At 35.4% G+C, this 16,257-nt stretch overlaps 1 protein-coding gene across 1 annotated transcript; it reads left to right on the forward strand.

The window, feature by feature from the left end:
- Positions 1–2,924: 2,924 nt before the first annotated feature.
- On the forward strand, positions 2,925–15,065 carry LOC113239107 (wee1-like protein kinase; the record flags this gene model as incomplete). The annotated part of the gene is made up of 7 exons (XM_026475971.1): positions 2,925–3,172; positions 8,493–8,602; positions 9,843–9,980; positions 10,945–11,030; positions 12,412–12,629; positions 12,921–13,067; positions 14,926–15,065. Coding segments are annotated over exons 1-7 (1,087 nt in total), but the record flags the coding sequence as incomplete, so codon positions are not given.
- Positions 15,066–16,257: the final 1,192 nt, after the last annotated feature.

The raw sequence follows: 16,257 nt of genomic DNA on the forward strand, positions 1-16,257 counted from the left end.
GAAAAATAGAGACACTGACAAATATGACCGTCTATACATGGAGCCAAAGGAGTAAAAATAATGAATATGATCATAGTATGACCATAGGTTTACTGCGTATTTGCTTATTTGGCTCCTTTGATGTGCGCTAGAGTTTGTTATATTTGCCAAATAGACAAACAAGGCAAATACTTTGTCACACACGCTATCTACACACGGTGATTGTTTGCCAAATAAATCATATACCGAAATACAAATGACCATGTGAAGTGCCACCATTATAAGTCAATGTGGATATAGACCTGGAATCTTCTTAACAAAAGATTTTAGGAATATACAAGGACTTGGTTAAAATTTAAATCAGTAAAATCTGTCTTAGTCATAATTGTCGGTCCTTATTATTCCTGTGATCTTGACATATTCTTCTTCTTTGTCTTTAATAGCCAAATTTTCTACACAGAAATACTACATCACCGGCTTTTGCTTAATAATATAGCAATATCAAACAGGAGCCTGTTTGGCTGTGATTAAATATAGTCATGGCATCTTCTAGAATATTCTTGAAGTTTCAGAATGTTCTGGAAAAATTCTGAAACAAATAAGATACAGAATTGACGTTTAGTGTATTAAAGTCAAGTTAAATCATATACAATTTCAATAAGAGTTCACAGATTAAAAAGTTTTCTACTTTGTTTACTAAATTAGTTGTGTACTGTGTTAAACCTCATATGTGGAAAATTCTAAATTTCAACTGGAATCTTATTATAAAGTGCATCCATTGCCACATTAATTAATTTGTGACTTTGTTAATTATTAATTTTATTCCTCGCAATAATGTTACGGTTATCACAATTATTTTTCTTATTATTGAGGAACAAACAGTCTTACACAAATTATACAATAAAAATACATTTAACTTATTACTAAACATATACTTCCCTGCACTTATAAGTGTACAAGTAAAAGGTATAAGCAAAGGCGAGAGGTCCTTTCCACATTAGAGGATTGTAGGTGCAGTGGCGCGGCAGCCGCGCGTCTGCATCAATTTAGTAATTTTTATTTTTTTTTTATAAAAATGTAAGTGCGTATTTGACCTCCAACTCACCTGATGGAAAGTGACGATGAGGTCGACGATGGGAAACGCATACCTAAATAATGCCTATTCTCTCTAGTTCAATAATAGTGACTGCAAAAAATACAATCGAAATGAGAACCTCCTTTTTTTAAGTCGGTTAAAGTGGCGCGCACGTGTCGCGACAGTGGCGATGCAATAGCGCTTGTATGAAAATAAGTATCTTTCTAATTTGTGGTAGTGACGCGGCTGCAGCGCCAAAGTGGTACCACTGCAGCGCGCATCTAATTTGAAGGCGCTTTTAGTTTCGCAAATTGACTTCTATTCTATTTTTAAAACATCCACCCAGATCAAGTGCGTGTAATGCGTAATTATTATTTTTTTCTTCTTTCAAACGCTATTTTGTTGATAGTTAATGTTTATAAGATTCAATTTAACTATCTACAGCACTGTGAACTCTTTTAAAGCGGTTTTTTGAGATCTATCAATTAATTTTCTAACCTACAAAAATACAAAATGGATGTAGAAACATATTTCCGTACAAAGTACGAGTCAATACTATTATGATAGCGACATAAATTAATTGTTTATACCTTCAATTAATTTCCTCCATTGCTCATGCTCACGAACAGTTTTAAATTTCGCTCACAGGGACTGGCACGCACACTTTCTCTTACATTTTTTTCTTTTGTGGTTACCTTGGAAGTGTGGTGTGTTGGCACTTTTTGTTTTTTTTTTATTTCATGATCTTGGATTCAAGTAATTCTTCAATGGAAATGTAAGAGAATTTTAGAGATAATAGATATAAAAAGTAATAATAAAACAATAGTAATATAGTACATAATAGAACAAGCAAAATTAACATTTTTTTCTATAATAAATATTTACGAAAATCGCGGTTAATGTTGTTATCAATTTGCAACTGCAAAACACTAAAAGGGCAAAATCGAAAAAAAGATCTGGAAAAAGCAGTTCTGGGATAAGAAAGGATACAATTTTTAATGTAAGGATCAGAAAAGTGAAAGATGTGCATGATACATTCATTCATGATACATTAATTTCGTCCACACATTTGTAAATAAATATTGGATAATAGGACACCGCCGTCTTTGTACCGATGTCAATAATGATGAAAACTTAAATTAATTGTCAGATATCTTTTTGAAGCGTGATTACTTTTATTTCAGGTGACCGTGCACCAAAGCGTAAAAATAATGTATCCAATCCAACGACGAATGAAAATAATGAATGAATGCGTTCATTTCGGATTTTAAGCTCATATACTACAACTTAATAATTTGCCAATATTTATTTATTATTTTGTCTGTTATTATAATGGTCTGTATAAAATCAGAAATAAGATTGGATATAAATTATTCTTTAAATATTCATTTGTCTGTAATATTACTTGTATCAGTTTCTTATAAGGTGAAGAGTCCGAAATGTTCGTTTGCTTCGTTTGAAAAAAGAAATACTTACAATTTGAAATGCGGGTTAAATAATTTCATTGCCAATGTTGCCAATATTATTTGTGGAAAAAAATATGTTTAAATTATTTAGATAAAACATCGTTTTGATTTATAAATCAAAACGATGACAATGAAAATTGAACGTATCTGTAAGCCAGCCAATGAACGCTGTTTTTGCAACATCGTTATTTAAAAAAATTAACGTCAGCCAATACAATTCCAGTATTTAATTCACCGGTCAAATAACGCGTTGCGATTGGTCGAACCTGTAAACAGGTGCTATGCGTCATCCGCCATTATCGTTGTAAATTTGTGAAAGTACGCGTAAAGTGAAAAGTGAGTGATATATACGTTAAATTTTAGGTTTACTGTGTTAAAATAGTGTATAAAAAGTGATAATAAACATGACGGAGTGCTATAGAATGAAAAATGGTTATAAACATAATACAAATTCTTCGGAATTGTCAGTGGAAACGTCCTGTGATATGTCGGATTCATTCAACATATTTTCGGACAATTTAAGCCCTATACCGGCGTCAATTGTCCCTCGGAAGTTAGATTTTAGTGGTTTCGACGACGAGGATGAGATGAAAGACGCTTGCACGGCTCCAGTTTCCATCAGTCCACCTTACAAGCGAGTTCGTGCTCTGCGGTAAGTCGGATTATTTCCTAGTCAACCTCTGCATTTAGTGATTCTAGAAACTCTTCAATTTATATTCCAAACGCGTCTCTTAACATTATAAATACCGTAACATATGCTAAGTTATAGAAAGCACTGTGTTTCCATTGGAAATCTTAATCTGTTTGGGAATTAAAGGTAATGTCTCTGGAAAGTTGTTTATGAATGTAATAATAATAATAAAAGTATTCAATTTCACATTGAAGTGAAAGTTGTACTATCGTGGTTGTGTATTGGAGTGTACATTTTGATGAAAATTATCACTCTGACAATATTTATTAGTTTTGTAATTATCAACTATACATAATATTCTATTAAATTAGTGTAGAAATATCTTATACTATGTGTGCTTCAACACACGTAGTCACACACACAAATACATTCCTGCCAATAAGTACCATTATGGTTCTCTTTTTAAATTTTTTATAGATTCGCTGCTTTTCAATAATAGTGGCTCAAAGCAAAACAGTACTTATTTGTCTTTATAACACAACTGCATTTAAAAAGTGCTAAATTTTAATGTGAATAAAACACCAAGCTTTTTATTGGTCAGAATTAACACATGACAACATGAACCTTCATATGGTTCGTTGTCTGTGCGTATTAAGTATGCTTTAGTTCTTTTGTAAACTCTTTTTCATGAATCAACACAGATTTTGAAAGAGAGAGAAAGTCTGATGTGATTATTAGCAAAAAGAGAATAAGTACATTTCGAGAATAATTTTGTTATTCAAACTAAGGGTCGTATTCCAGAACTCTACTCAATGGTCAAGTCAGGATTTAAGCAGACTTGAGTATGATTTCAAGCACTGGAAATACGACCCCAATGGCAAGGACTTGAGTGTGATGTCTGGTGCTTTGCATCATACTCAAGTCCTGAATTGTAAAGTTCTAGAATACGACCCTAAGACCTATGTAAAGATGTTTTGAGAATTTATATATCTTATTTCGTTTCGGAAATATAAAATTGAACATCGGTTGATCTGACATCCACAGCGAAGAAGTAACGAAATGTGGTATGTCCTGAAAACAAGTACTCTTGCACATAGATCTTTGTTCTAGGGATGAGTCAATTTGTATAGCATTACTCTCCTGTTGTGTTCTAAATTTAAGTTTTATTTTTATTTAAAATTACTGCATTAAATCTTGCTTATGACCAATTGGGAATTGAACGGGGGATCTACTCGGTCATACTAATATAGGGGGCACTATTGAAACGAGATTAAAAAAATACGTTTAAGTGCAGAGCTCCTAGTAAATAAAAATTTTTCCTGCCAATTTTCTTTTTCCTGATAATTATCGGCCATATATGAAAAATTATAAGAATAAAAAAATGTTTATTTTCATCTATTCTACTTGAAACAAGCATTAAAAAGAAATAATATATATTTTTTAATTATTAAAATTCCCTAAGTCCCGTTTCAATAGTGCCCCCTTTTGTTCAGTCCAATCACTACTCCTGTTCCCCATCCGACATCCATCCGAAACAATTATACTGTCAAATAATGAATACTCAACTAAATTGAAAAACATATGACACGAATGAAGCTTCACACTTGACATTGTCTTTTGACTTAGTTAAAAATTACTTATTTGACAGTTAGTGTTTCAGACAGATGTTGGACTGAAAAAGGCAGTAGCACAGTCTTTATCTTTACCATGCGTTAATTACCCATAACGTTTTCTGGTTTATGTCTTGAACATACATGGAGTGTAGTAGGTTGGAATACTAGCACAAGTTCTGCTCTTCAACAATGATGTTGTAAATGAAGCTGCTATCAAATAAAAATAATCTTTGTTAGAGGTTTGTGTAATGAAGCTTCAATCGAAATTATCCCTGTAGTAAAATTGATAAAAAGGCCTAAAGCATATTCGTCATCTTCAAAGTCTAAAAACAAGCACCAACTTGTCCTAAAACACTAAACATTCTTGTCCACAACAAATTTAAACATGTCCCAACAAGTCCGATCCCATTATGATTCACAACTGACCCATTCTGTGGCTCCGGTCAACTACTGGTTTAACTAGTTATTGTTATTTTTAATATTGTAACTAACTTTTGTGATCTTTTGTTGTTGAAAAATAACTCTTACGTGATTTGGATGTAATTCTTTTACAAAAATTAACGTTTCGATTTGAACACAAATAAGCAGAGTAAGTTTTGGTAGTTAAAGTTCAACTGATATACATACATTGAGTGGATGCTATCTCCCTCAGAAACCCTCGAATGATTAAAACAGAAAACCAAAAAATTATAAAAACAGAAATTAAACTATTTTTATGGATTTAAATTTGACAGTTGACAACTGTGACCATGGGACCTGTAAAGAGCCTGATTTAAATCCAGAAAAATAGTTTCATTTCCTATATGTAACAATCGCGAAAACCTAAGAACTCGATATAAAACAGAAATAAAAAAAAAATAACCTTAAAAGTTCGTGTAATTACATCTATTTGCCAGGTTTTATTGAAATTAGTTACCGGAAACTGCGCGAAACCGGTTTCATCCCCTGCTTTCTCACCCTTAGAGGTTCCACCTTATATTCTTCACATTTAAATGGGACCAATGCTGAGGTACCATCGTTCCAACAAAAAAGAATCATCAAAATTGGTTCACAAATACTGAAGTAATTGCGTAATATAAACAAAAAAAAATACATTTAAATTGACAACTTCCTCCTTTTCGAAGTAGGTTAATAATTATTATATTTTTACTTTCAATTACAAAACTTTGTGCTGAGTGCACTATTAACGTAGTCAAGTATTTCCTAGTTAAAAAACCACCCTATCACTATTGACAACCTGACGTCACCCACTGCTGATATAGGTCCTCATGCACTAGTCCCATCGACTTTGACAATGCCTTCTACCTGTCGACCTAACCACTGGTAGAATCATTTATTTCTTAGAGAGGTCCCTGTGTTCAACAGTGTAACATGTTTATTTTTCCTCACAAGCGTCACACTTATAATTGTACAGGGTCAAGAGCAAGGAAGCTTGACACTTAAGATTTAAATCCAACTCTATGCCGCTTATGATAAGAACGGTCTAAAGTCCAAACTGTCAAGCTTGACATGCTCTTGACTGTACCAAAATATAATAGACAATTTTTAGACAAGGGGGAGAAACTCTTTCGTAGCAACGGAGCTCCTTGTAAAAGAGTTCGTCTCAGGAAGTACTGCCGCCAAGCAATAATTTGAGCATTACTGCGTTTTGGTTTTGCAGGGTAAAGGTGCTAGTGAAATTACAGGCACCCGTGACTTGCCAACTTATGTCTCATGGTGACGGGCGCAATGGCAGTGCCCCTCAAATCTTTGCGATTTAGCGCTCGAAGTAGCACTGCAACTGTCGTGGACAGGCGTGTCGCTTACCACCAGGCGCACGACTTTTTAGTTCCGCCAGTTGGTATCATAAACAAAAGATTCACATTTCGGCCTCTTGTTTCCTAGACCCAGGTCAAATTTATCACAGCATTTCCAATATAGTCTGGGGTCTTCTCACATGTTGGTACCATGTTGAACCTAAATAAAACATTTCAGTTAAAATCAGTTAAACTACAGTTATTCTTACACAATGACATTGACAAACACATGACCAAAAACAGCTGGCAGCTGCTACACAAAAAACACCTTTGGAAAAAAATACACCTACTCACTACATAAAAAAAATGTGGCTCTACCTGAGAAAAGGTGCAACATGATAGAATTTGTAATCACCTTTATTTGTTAAGATTTATTGAACTATGTTGTAGAATTTTTTTATTACAAATTTTGCTCAACATTTGGCGTCGTTTCAATTGTAAACGCATTTATGTGTATTTAATTGAAATGTAAGACTTCTGGCACTTTGGTTACCCAAACTCAAATACGTCTTTAATTTTGTATTTCTTATTATTTTTTTTTATAAGTGACGGGACGAACAAATCGTGCGCCTGATGGTAAGCTACACGTCTGTCCATTACAGTTGCAGTGCCACTCAGAGCTTTAAGTCCCAAAAATGCGAGAGGCACTGCCGCTGCGCCCGTCACCCAGAGACATAAGTTGACAAGTCCCTACAACACCGGAACACAATAATGCTGACATTACTGCTTGGCGGTAGACATAGAAAAGGTGGCAGTACTTCCCTGGACGAACTCTTTCCTAAGAAGCTCTACTGCTACCTAAACTTTTTTATTTATCTATGTTCAGGTTACAAAAGGCCCATAAATACATACCTTATAGACTAACATACGTTACATAACATTGTGGCGGGACTCCAACTGCTTGACCCTCAGGGCAGCATTGGCTTTCACCAATATGTACTCCAAAATATCCGCAGATTTTGTGGAATAATGAAGTCGTACACGTATAGCAATGTCGTCGTAATAATAAATAACATCTGGTCTCACACTAGACCAGGCTTTTTTGATCATCATACCATGAACCCGTTTATACGTCTCACTGCCCGGGCAAAGGCTTAGTCCATAGTCCGCCGTGCGCCCTGCCCCTTTGCGAGTTGGGGACTTAACACCTTTTCCGAGGGTGTGAACCTTCTTTGACTAAGCTCATGGTAAATTTTTTAATCAAATTTCGCACATAAATTCCGAGAGACGTGCCCGGATTTGAATCCACGGCCTCTGCTTGAGAGGCGGTAGCTCACGCTATCAGGGCTTTTTGTATTTTTATTTTATTTTCTCTTTCTCTGTTGTATTAGAATATCTTTTTAAGCGACTGAAATCCATACTAGGAATTAATCAACTTCATGTCTCAGGGTGATGGATCCAGTGGCAGGTTCCTCAGGTCTAAGCCAATATAAAGCTCTAAGTTGCACTGCATAAAAATACAAACATTTTTTAACCGACTTCAAAAGAAAACGTTCGCAATTCGACTGTTTTTTTTATGTTACTCGATTATTCCGGCATTATCTGTGAACCGATTTCGATGATTCTTTTGTTGTTGGAAAGAAGGTACCTCAGTATTGGGCCCATTTCATTTTGAAGAAAATATTCCACCTCTATGGGTGGCAAACCCTTATTAATCCGGTTTCGCGCACTTTCCGGTAACCGATTTCAATAAAACTTGTCAAGCAAATGTGTTTCCACTCACTTTTGAGGTCAAATATATAAATATATTTGTTTCATGACCTCTGATTCAAATCTATCACACTATAATAGGTTAAGAAGTATTTAAGTCTGTTGCTACTTAAGGTTATATGCATTTGTGTATTGAACTCCGACCTTCAGAACAGATGCAAGATTTCTCTTAATTACCAATTTGAATCAGTAAAATGTATTTATTATTGATGTTTTTTCCAGGCTGTTTGACAGTCCTCATACGCCGAAGACGCTTCTGGAGAAATGTTCGACGCCATCTCATCCTCAAGCCAGATCCAGACTCTTTCCGCCCAAACTTAACGCTCCTACAGGTAAATACAGATTTTACCATGCAAATTACACTTGACATAGTCAAAATATAGTCACATTCATAAGACAGATTCATCGAGTATATAACCAGAAATAGAGATATGAAAATCCATCCCTAGCAACTCATCTGGCAAATGGACCTTATATCACTTTTAAATATCAACTCTCGTTTGCGCTGAAATCATAAATTAGAAAGCTGAAATAGTACAGCGCCAACAACTGACCTGTGTCTCCATACATATGTATATTCCAAAAATGTTCTGTATTTATTGTAATAAAGAAAATATCTCTAATAATGGGGGGCTGTTCCATTCGGTGGTGTGGGAAAAACAGCAAAACATCTAATTGCAAAACACGGAATTACATTACATCCGTAATTAAATATTAAATATGTAATTTTTCAATTTTTGTCCATTATTGCAAAGCTGGTCATTTGGAAGTGAAACAATTGACGACAACCACCAATTATTTCGAATTCGGGCTGGCCAATCGGAGCGCAGTTTTCACCGTAATGATTCGGCAAAATAGTTTCCAAACAAATTAAATGACATTTCGTCTCTACTTCTGGTTATATACTCGATGGACAGATTCCTCTAAGAACTCACCACAGTTATGTTGCTAACAGATTGACTGCAAACATGCAGTTAATGCGTGAAGTCGATCTCGACTGCGTGAAGTCGGTTTCGACTGCATGCAGTTAATTCGTGAACTCGTTATCAACATCGTGCAGTTGAGATCTCTGATAACGACTTCACGTATTAATTTAACATCTGTCGACCTTTATGAAGGAGAACTTTTGGCCAAAGGATGTCATGTTCCGGCGTTTCGGCCACCCACGTTGCGTCACACGTCGAATACGTGTAAATAAATAAATATGTTATTGGTTTTAGTTTGTAGGGTACGCATTTTTGGATTTTTTTGTAACCTGAACATAAATAAATACATGCAGTCAATCTGTTAACTGCCGCGGTGGTCGAACGGTTACCATGCCTACCGCGGACTACCACGCAGAGGTCCCAGATTCGGTTCCCGGGAGGGGAGAAATATTTGTATGGCCTACGTTTTATTCTCTCGTGAGTTTGGGTTGAACCCGGGACCTCTGCGTGGCAGTCCAGTCATGTAACCGTTCGGCCACAGAAGCAGTGAAATCACTTTATTTCTTATGTGAACTTGACAACGTCTGTTAGTGATGTGTAATAAGGGTTGTATGTCACACTGATTTATATGCAACATTCTTTCCAGGCATGCCATCTGGTTCTAGTCACCATCTCCATCCGCCAAAGCCTCCGATGGAAGACGACAGTGCTTTGGGGTTGACGGAGGACTCGGACGACTCGCGCACTCGTCCAGTAGCTAACATCAATCCGTTCACACCTGACGGTGAGTTGCCTGTGATTGTGTAATGATGTTTGATAGTAGTAACTATTATATGAAATTTTTTTGTAAAATTACTCCACTAGTTTGTTGTAATTATTATTTAAAGCGACATCTCTAGTCAGCGATGGTAGCTGTAAAGTTAGCTCTCTGAGTGAAGAAATCAATTTCTCACAGATGGCGCTACGGAATAAAAAGTCGTTAAGACCAAAAACTGATCAAAGATCTGCAACAAAGACATAGAAAAATATCATAAGGTCTGCTGGTTCGTTCCATGGCTTAATTTGCAGAGCATCTGGCACGAATTGCCTGATGGTGCTGGTTCGTATCCAGCCAGATCAAATTAATCGATCGATTCGATCTTTGTTACAATAGTAGTTTATGGGACTGTTACATAATGAAAGGCATTACAATACGAATGTGGGTTTATGAAATATGACATGCGTGTTTCATAAAAACATCTCATGAGTGTTTTATTGCCTAATTATGTACAGTTAGTTACATACACTGCTTTATCTACACACATATTATAAGCTCTCTGTGATGTGTTCAGGAACCGCATGTTACGACTGGCGAAATGGCGGCAAATAAAATCTTTTCTCACGCATGTCACACAACCGTAGTTTTTATTTTTAATTCTTAGACAAACTAGAATCGGCCCCAGCTATCATATCGTTCAATATCAAGTAACGTGTGAAATTGTCTAAATTGTTTGCTATTGTCATTTCATTTCGAATAAAACTTCATCTCGACTGATATTAGAATTGAGGTCCAATCAAATTGTTATGTATTTCAGAGATGTTCGAAATTTGAAATTCGATTTATTATGAAGCAATTTGTTCTAACAAAACAGTTTACCTATAAAGTAGTCGTAATTTGCGTTTTTGAACACATTATAGAGAGTTTATGATATGTGTGTAGATAAAGATTATTTACATTCGTTGTTGCTGACTGAGATACTTTTCGACAGGTCAAGCATTGAATAAGAAGAAAAGAGCATTATCCAAAACGCCAGGATGGGATTCCTCACCAGACCAGCCTGCCAAGAGACTTCGGGTAAGCTTTATAAAAATCACACACTCGATATTACTATTTCAGGATAACAAATTACGGTAACCTATCACAAACCGAAAAAACGTTTGTTCGAATTTTCATTACACCGAAAACCGAATTATAACGAAACCGTTGTTCTTTCAGGATATGTTGGATGTTTATCGCAAAGTCACGATCAGGTTAGGTTAACTTAGGTTTTAAAGAAAGAACACTTTCCTCTCAAAATTACTTTTGAGATTATGAAAATTCGAGCAACCGTTATTTCTGGAAAATGTCATTTCGGTCTACTGATAGGTAACCCAAATTAACACGATAATTATTTAATTTAATAATTATCATAACAAAATTGACCTGATAATTATCTCATTATTATCTGATAATTTATCTTTGCTGATTCTTCATTTTGTCTCTTTAATTTTTGACTAAAAATTAATACGTAAAAAAAGTCAAATAACAAAGAAAAAACCACAGCAAACAGTTGGTAATTTGAATACTCTTCGAAGCGGTTTATCGTTTTCGGATACACAAACCGCGACATTGCTAGCGGTAGCGTTTTGTTTTTCCAACTACTTGTACCTATCTAGGTAGATAATGATAAATAATAATAAAAACATGTAATTTCTAATTGAGATTTGTAATCTTTTGTTAGCTTATTAAATATAAGAATGTAATATTAAGATGTAATTAAGGAGAACGTGCAGCACCCGGACAAACCAATGTAGGTTTAAGGGTGTGATGTATATATATTTTTGTAATATTCTTAGTGTTTAAAATAAATAAATAAAATAAAATAAATAAATAAATAAAATAAACACATATTTTATTCAATTATGTAAAACTCTTTCATATGGGTCTGTACAGTTACTACTAGTAGTCGTTATACAAGGATCTCTCCAGTTTGACACTAGGTTGGCGGGTACATAATTATTATTTAAAAGGGAGTTACAAATCGATACCTTCAATGAACTCTATGCCAACTTAATCTTTGGACCAGACGCTATGCCAACTAAGCTAAAAATGACTAAAAATGCCAATAATAATAGCGTCTTGCTAGAAGACGTCGGTTCGAACCCGGCCGAGTCGACGGAATGGCTGCGGACCTTGTGCTGCACCTGGGTGAAGCATGGGGTACTTACAAGTCCTCTTGCTCCACCTGTTAGTGAGTACAGTCGTGTGCAGAATTTTTTTCTAAGTGTTCCACCTTTGTATTAATAATTATAGCAATCTAGTGGAGTAATTACACAAAAAATACAAATTTAAAATTAATTTTATTTGTAGTTTTTTTGGATTTTGTTTTTTGTTACTTTTTTTTCACAAAACTGACCCAACAATAAAGTTAGCGTAGTGTCCATTGGAGGTATCGAATATACATTACTATTTCCAGGAATCGAACATATCTCGCTACAACGTCGAGTTCATCGAACTCGGGGTAATCGGTAGGGGTGAGTTTGGTCGGGTGGCGAAATGTGTAAACAAGCTTGACGGGTGCGTGTACGCGCTGAAGCGCTCGCTGAAGCCTGTGGCTGGGTCGGTGGCGGAGAGAGCAGCTTTGACCGAGGTCTATGCGCACGCGGCGCTGGGAAAACATCCACATGTTGTCAGGTAAGGAAGGAAAATAAGAAGTGTCACCCTTACGTGTTAACCCCGTAGATTTTTAATATTTTTCTTGACATAAAATAAAAAGTGGTTTATAACTGCATAATTTAAAAGTAATGTGGTTCTTGTACGCAAACATCCATTAAGCGGGTCAGACTATCGGCCATAGTCTTTACGAGATAGACTGGCGTTGAGCATGTGAAGATTTCCCTGGCCTATCTACAAATTGTAAGGATTGGATCAAAATGCTGAACTATAATACATCACATAAATTTAACAAATGGAATTAATTTCCAGGTACTATTCGGCGTGGGCGGAAGATGACCACATGATCATCCAGAACGAGTACTGCGAAGGCGGCTCGCTGCAGCAGGTCATCGAAAAAGGACCCCTGCCCGAGAGTGAACTTTTAATACTACTGGCACATATCTCTGATGGACTAGCGTAAGTTCGCTTTACTTACACAGTCAAGTCCATTATTTAGGTGTAGGCAGTGGTTGCGGGACTGCAGTTAATTAACAGATGTTAGGTACATTGATAACAATATCTCAGGCCTTTACGAAACACTTAAGTGGCCATAACTTTTTAGTTACATGCATTGACGATGGTTACATGAGAATATTTCTAGGGTCGGCGGACTAAAACACATAAGTCGAAAAATTAATTTTTTTTGTATATAATTCTATATTTTTTGTGTTGTTTATATTGTTGGATGATGTGAAGAGAATGATAAATTAGATAAAGACGCCACTAGAATTTAAGTTACAGATTAATGAAGCAATAAATGAATTTGACTTTTGTGCTCCAGTCGGTTAATGTATTAATTTAAACGTGTTTAATAATGGGGCACAAATTTTGTGCCCCATTATTGGTAGATTTTTTTGTGATACCTTTTTATGGTAGATTTTTTTAATTATCTTTTATTGGTAGATTTTTTTGCGTTACCTTTTATTGATAGATTTTTTGTGATCCCTTTTATTGGTAGATATTTTCGTGATACATTTTAATGGTATATTTTTTTATTGTAGACTTTTATGATACCTTTTATTGGTATATTTTCTGCGCATACCTTTTGTTAAATAGGTTTTTTTTTTCCATTGAGTGCTAATGTTACCGGGGCTAATGTTACTCTACATTGTACGTTTCTTTTTTCTAAATTTAAACATTTTGACGATCTCGTTGGCACTATGAAAGCTTCATTAGGGGGTCGATTTCCGGTAGGACAACAAGTGTTTTAGAAAACACGTTCTGGTATTCTAGCTAATCCGCGGGGTTAATTTCGATACACTATGGACATTAATGTCCATTTGCCCTAAGTTTCAACGAATGATAAGATAATGATAACATATTGCGTTAAGAGTGCATTTAAGCCTTAGTTTAAGACGTATCTAAGTTTAGTGCAAGTGGATAGGGAAATCACCCTATATTGAGTCTAGCGAATTGATGTTATTATCGGACACATTTATCAATTATTTTTCGTATATTATATATTAATAAATTTTTATATAAGAAACAAATGCTGGGAAAAATAGACGATTGTATTCGAGAACATTCGATTTTTTGACAGAAAGTATGGACAATTCATAGACAATAATAATCATAGACAATAATATAATCACCAGCATACAGAAATAATTATGCTATGGATCATTGACTTACAATTATATGGACGTCGGGTCCGCGCTAAAAAGTGTCCGAACTTATAGGGCGTTAAAATCGAATTACAGAGCGTCATTCACGCTTTAGTCTTCGTTTGTTCGACTGACAGCGAAGCAAGCAAAATTAGACAGTACCGCGATGACATTACAATTTAAATTCAACGTTTTAGCTTTTTCATATTCCTTTACATGTCACTATGTTTAAATAGGTTGACTTGAGACATTTTTTTCGTGGTTTTTATATTAGACCCGTCGTCCATTTATTTCTAAGTCAATGCTATGGATTCAGAAATTTACTTGCTCATTTCAAATTCCTAGCTGAATTATTATGGTCACACTTTTCTCCAACAACCTATTTTTTAATAGCAGTAGAGCTCTTTGTAACTTTTACCACTTTACCTATTTCTACCGCCAAGCAGTAATTACACTAACATTACTGCATTTCGGTTTTGAAGAGTAAAGGTGCTGGTGAAACTGCAGGCATATGGTACATGTCAACTATATATATGTTTTAAGGTGACAGGCGCAGTGTCAATGCCCCTCAGATCTTTACGTTTCAAAGTCGCTTACCAGCAGGCGCACTTGTTCATCCCGTCATTTTATGACAATAACAAAAAATTTAACCAGCTTGCATCCTCCCATAGTTACATTCACTCCCTGCACCTGGTCCACATGGACGTGAAGCCGGGCAACATCTTCATCTCGCGGGGGGACACGCCGCTCCCCACTCACTCCGATGATGACGACGACGACGAACCGACGCCCACGCACAAGTATAAGATTGGTAAGTTTCAAAGTCAAATGTTTATTTCGTAGGTAAGCAAATTACACTTGTAATCGTCATACTGATTAAACTCTACTGCTCATTAGTAAGGCAGATCCCGCTGAGAAGAATGAGCAAGAAACTCTAGGGGTTGCTCTTTGTACATACATTTATCATTACAATATTTAATTTAAACATTTAAGATCGAAACTACCTAACGCAAGGATTAAACGGGTCACTACCACGGATTTTTGTCATCCAACAAGTACACGGAATCTGTGTAAAAAAACCTTTAGTAAAAAAATTTGGTTTCACAATAGTTTTAAACGGCAAATTTTGAATATCAGTCAGAATCTTATTATAGAATATACATTGCCTCTTAAATTAATTTTAGATTTTATGAAGTCGACTGTCAAGAACAACTAGTTTTATTAAATTTTTATTGAATTGATATTCAATTATTTTTTATGTGAAATTACTCCACTAGTTTGTTATAATTATTAATACAAAGATCTTCGTGAGGTTCCGTGGCTTAGTTGGTATAGCGTCTGGCACGGTATGCTAGAAGACGTCGGTTTGAATCCGGATCGAAGGAATTTTTTCTAAATGTATCTTTATATTAATAATTATAACAAACTAGTGGAGTAATTTCAAATAAAAAAATTATGAATATCAATTCAATAAAAATTTAAATACAATGAATAGCGACATCTCTAGCCAGGGCTGGTAGCTGAAAAGGTATCTAACTGGGTGACGATATACTTAAGATTTCTCACAGATGGCGCTACGGCTAAAAAGTCGACAACAAAACACAGAAAAATTCGTGAGGTCCGCTGGTTCGTTCCGTGACTTAGTTGGTATAGCATCTGGCACACTATGCTAGAAGACGTCGGTCCGGCCGGAGCGAAGGAATTTTTTCTGAGTGTTCGATCTTTGTATTAATAATTATAGCTAGTTTATTTTTATTTCTCGCTCTATGTGTCACTATTTTTCGTAAGTTCTTCCGGGCAACTTTTCAACACACTTTTCTCGATCCTGATTGGGGACTTCGCACTGTGGAATAGAAACTCTTGTATAGTCCAAACAATCTTTTATTGACTCTCTTACTTCACATTAACACACCTGACATGAAATATACAGTGTGTTAGGGCACGCACTGTACAAACTTTAAGGGGGTGTTTAGTATTCAATATTATGTGAAAAACACTAATAC

The sequence above is a fragment of the Hyposmocoma kahamanoa genome, unplaced genomic scaffold, assembly GCF_003589595.1.
Source record: "Hyposmocoma kahamanoa isolate Upper Pololo Valley unplaced genomic scaffold, ASM358959v1 99541, whole genome shotgun sequence".
Taxonomy (NCBI): Eukaryota; Metazoa; Arthropoda; class Insecta; order Lepidoptera; family Cosmopterigidae; genus Hyposmocoma; species Hyposmocoma kahamanoa.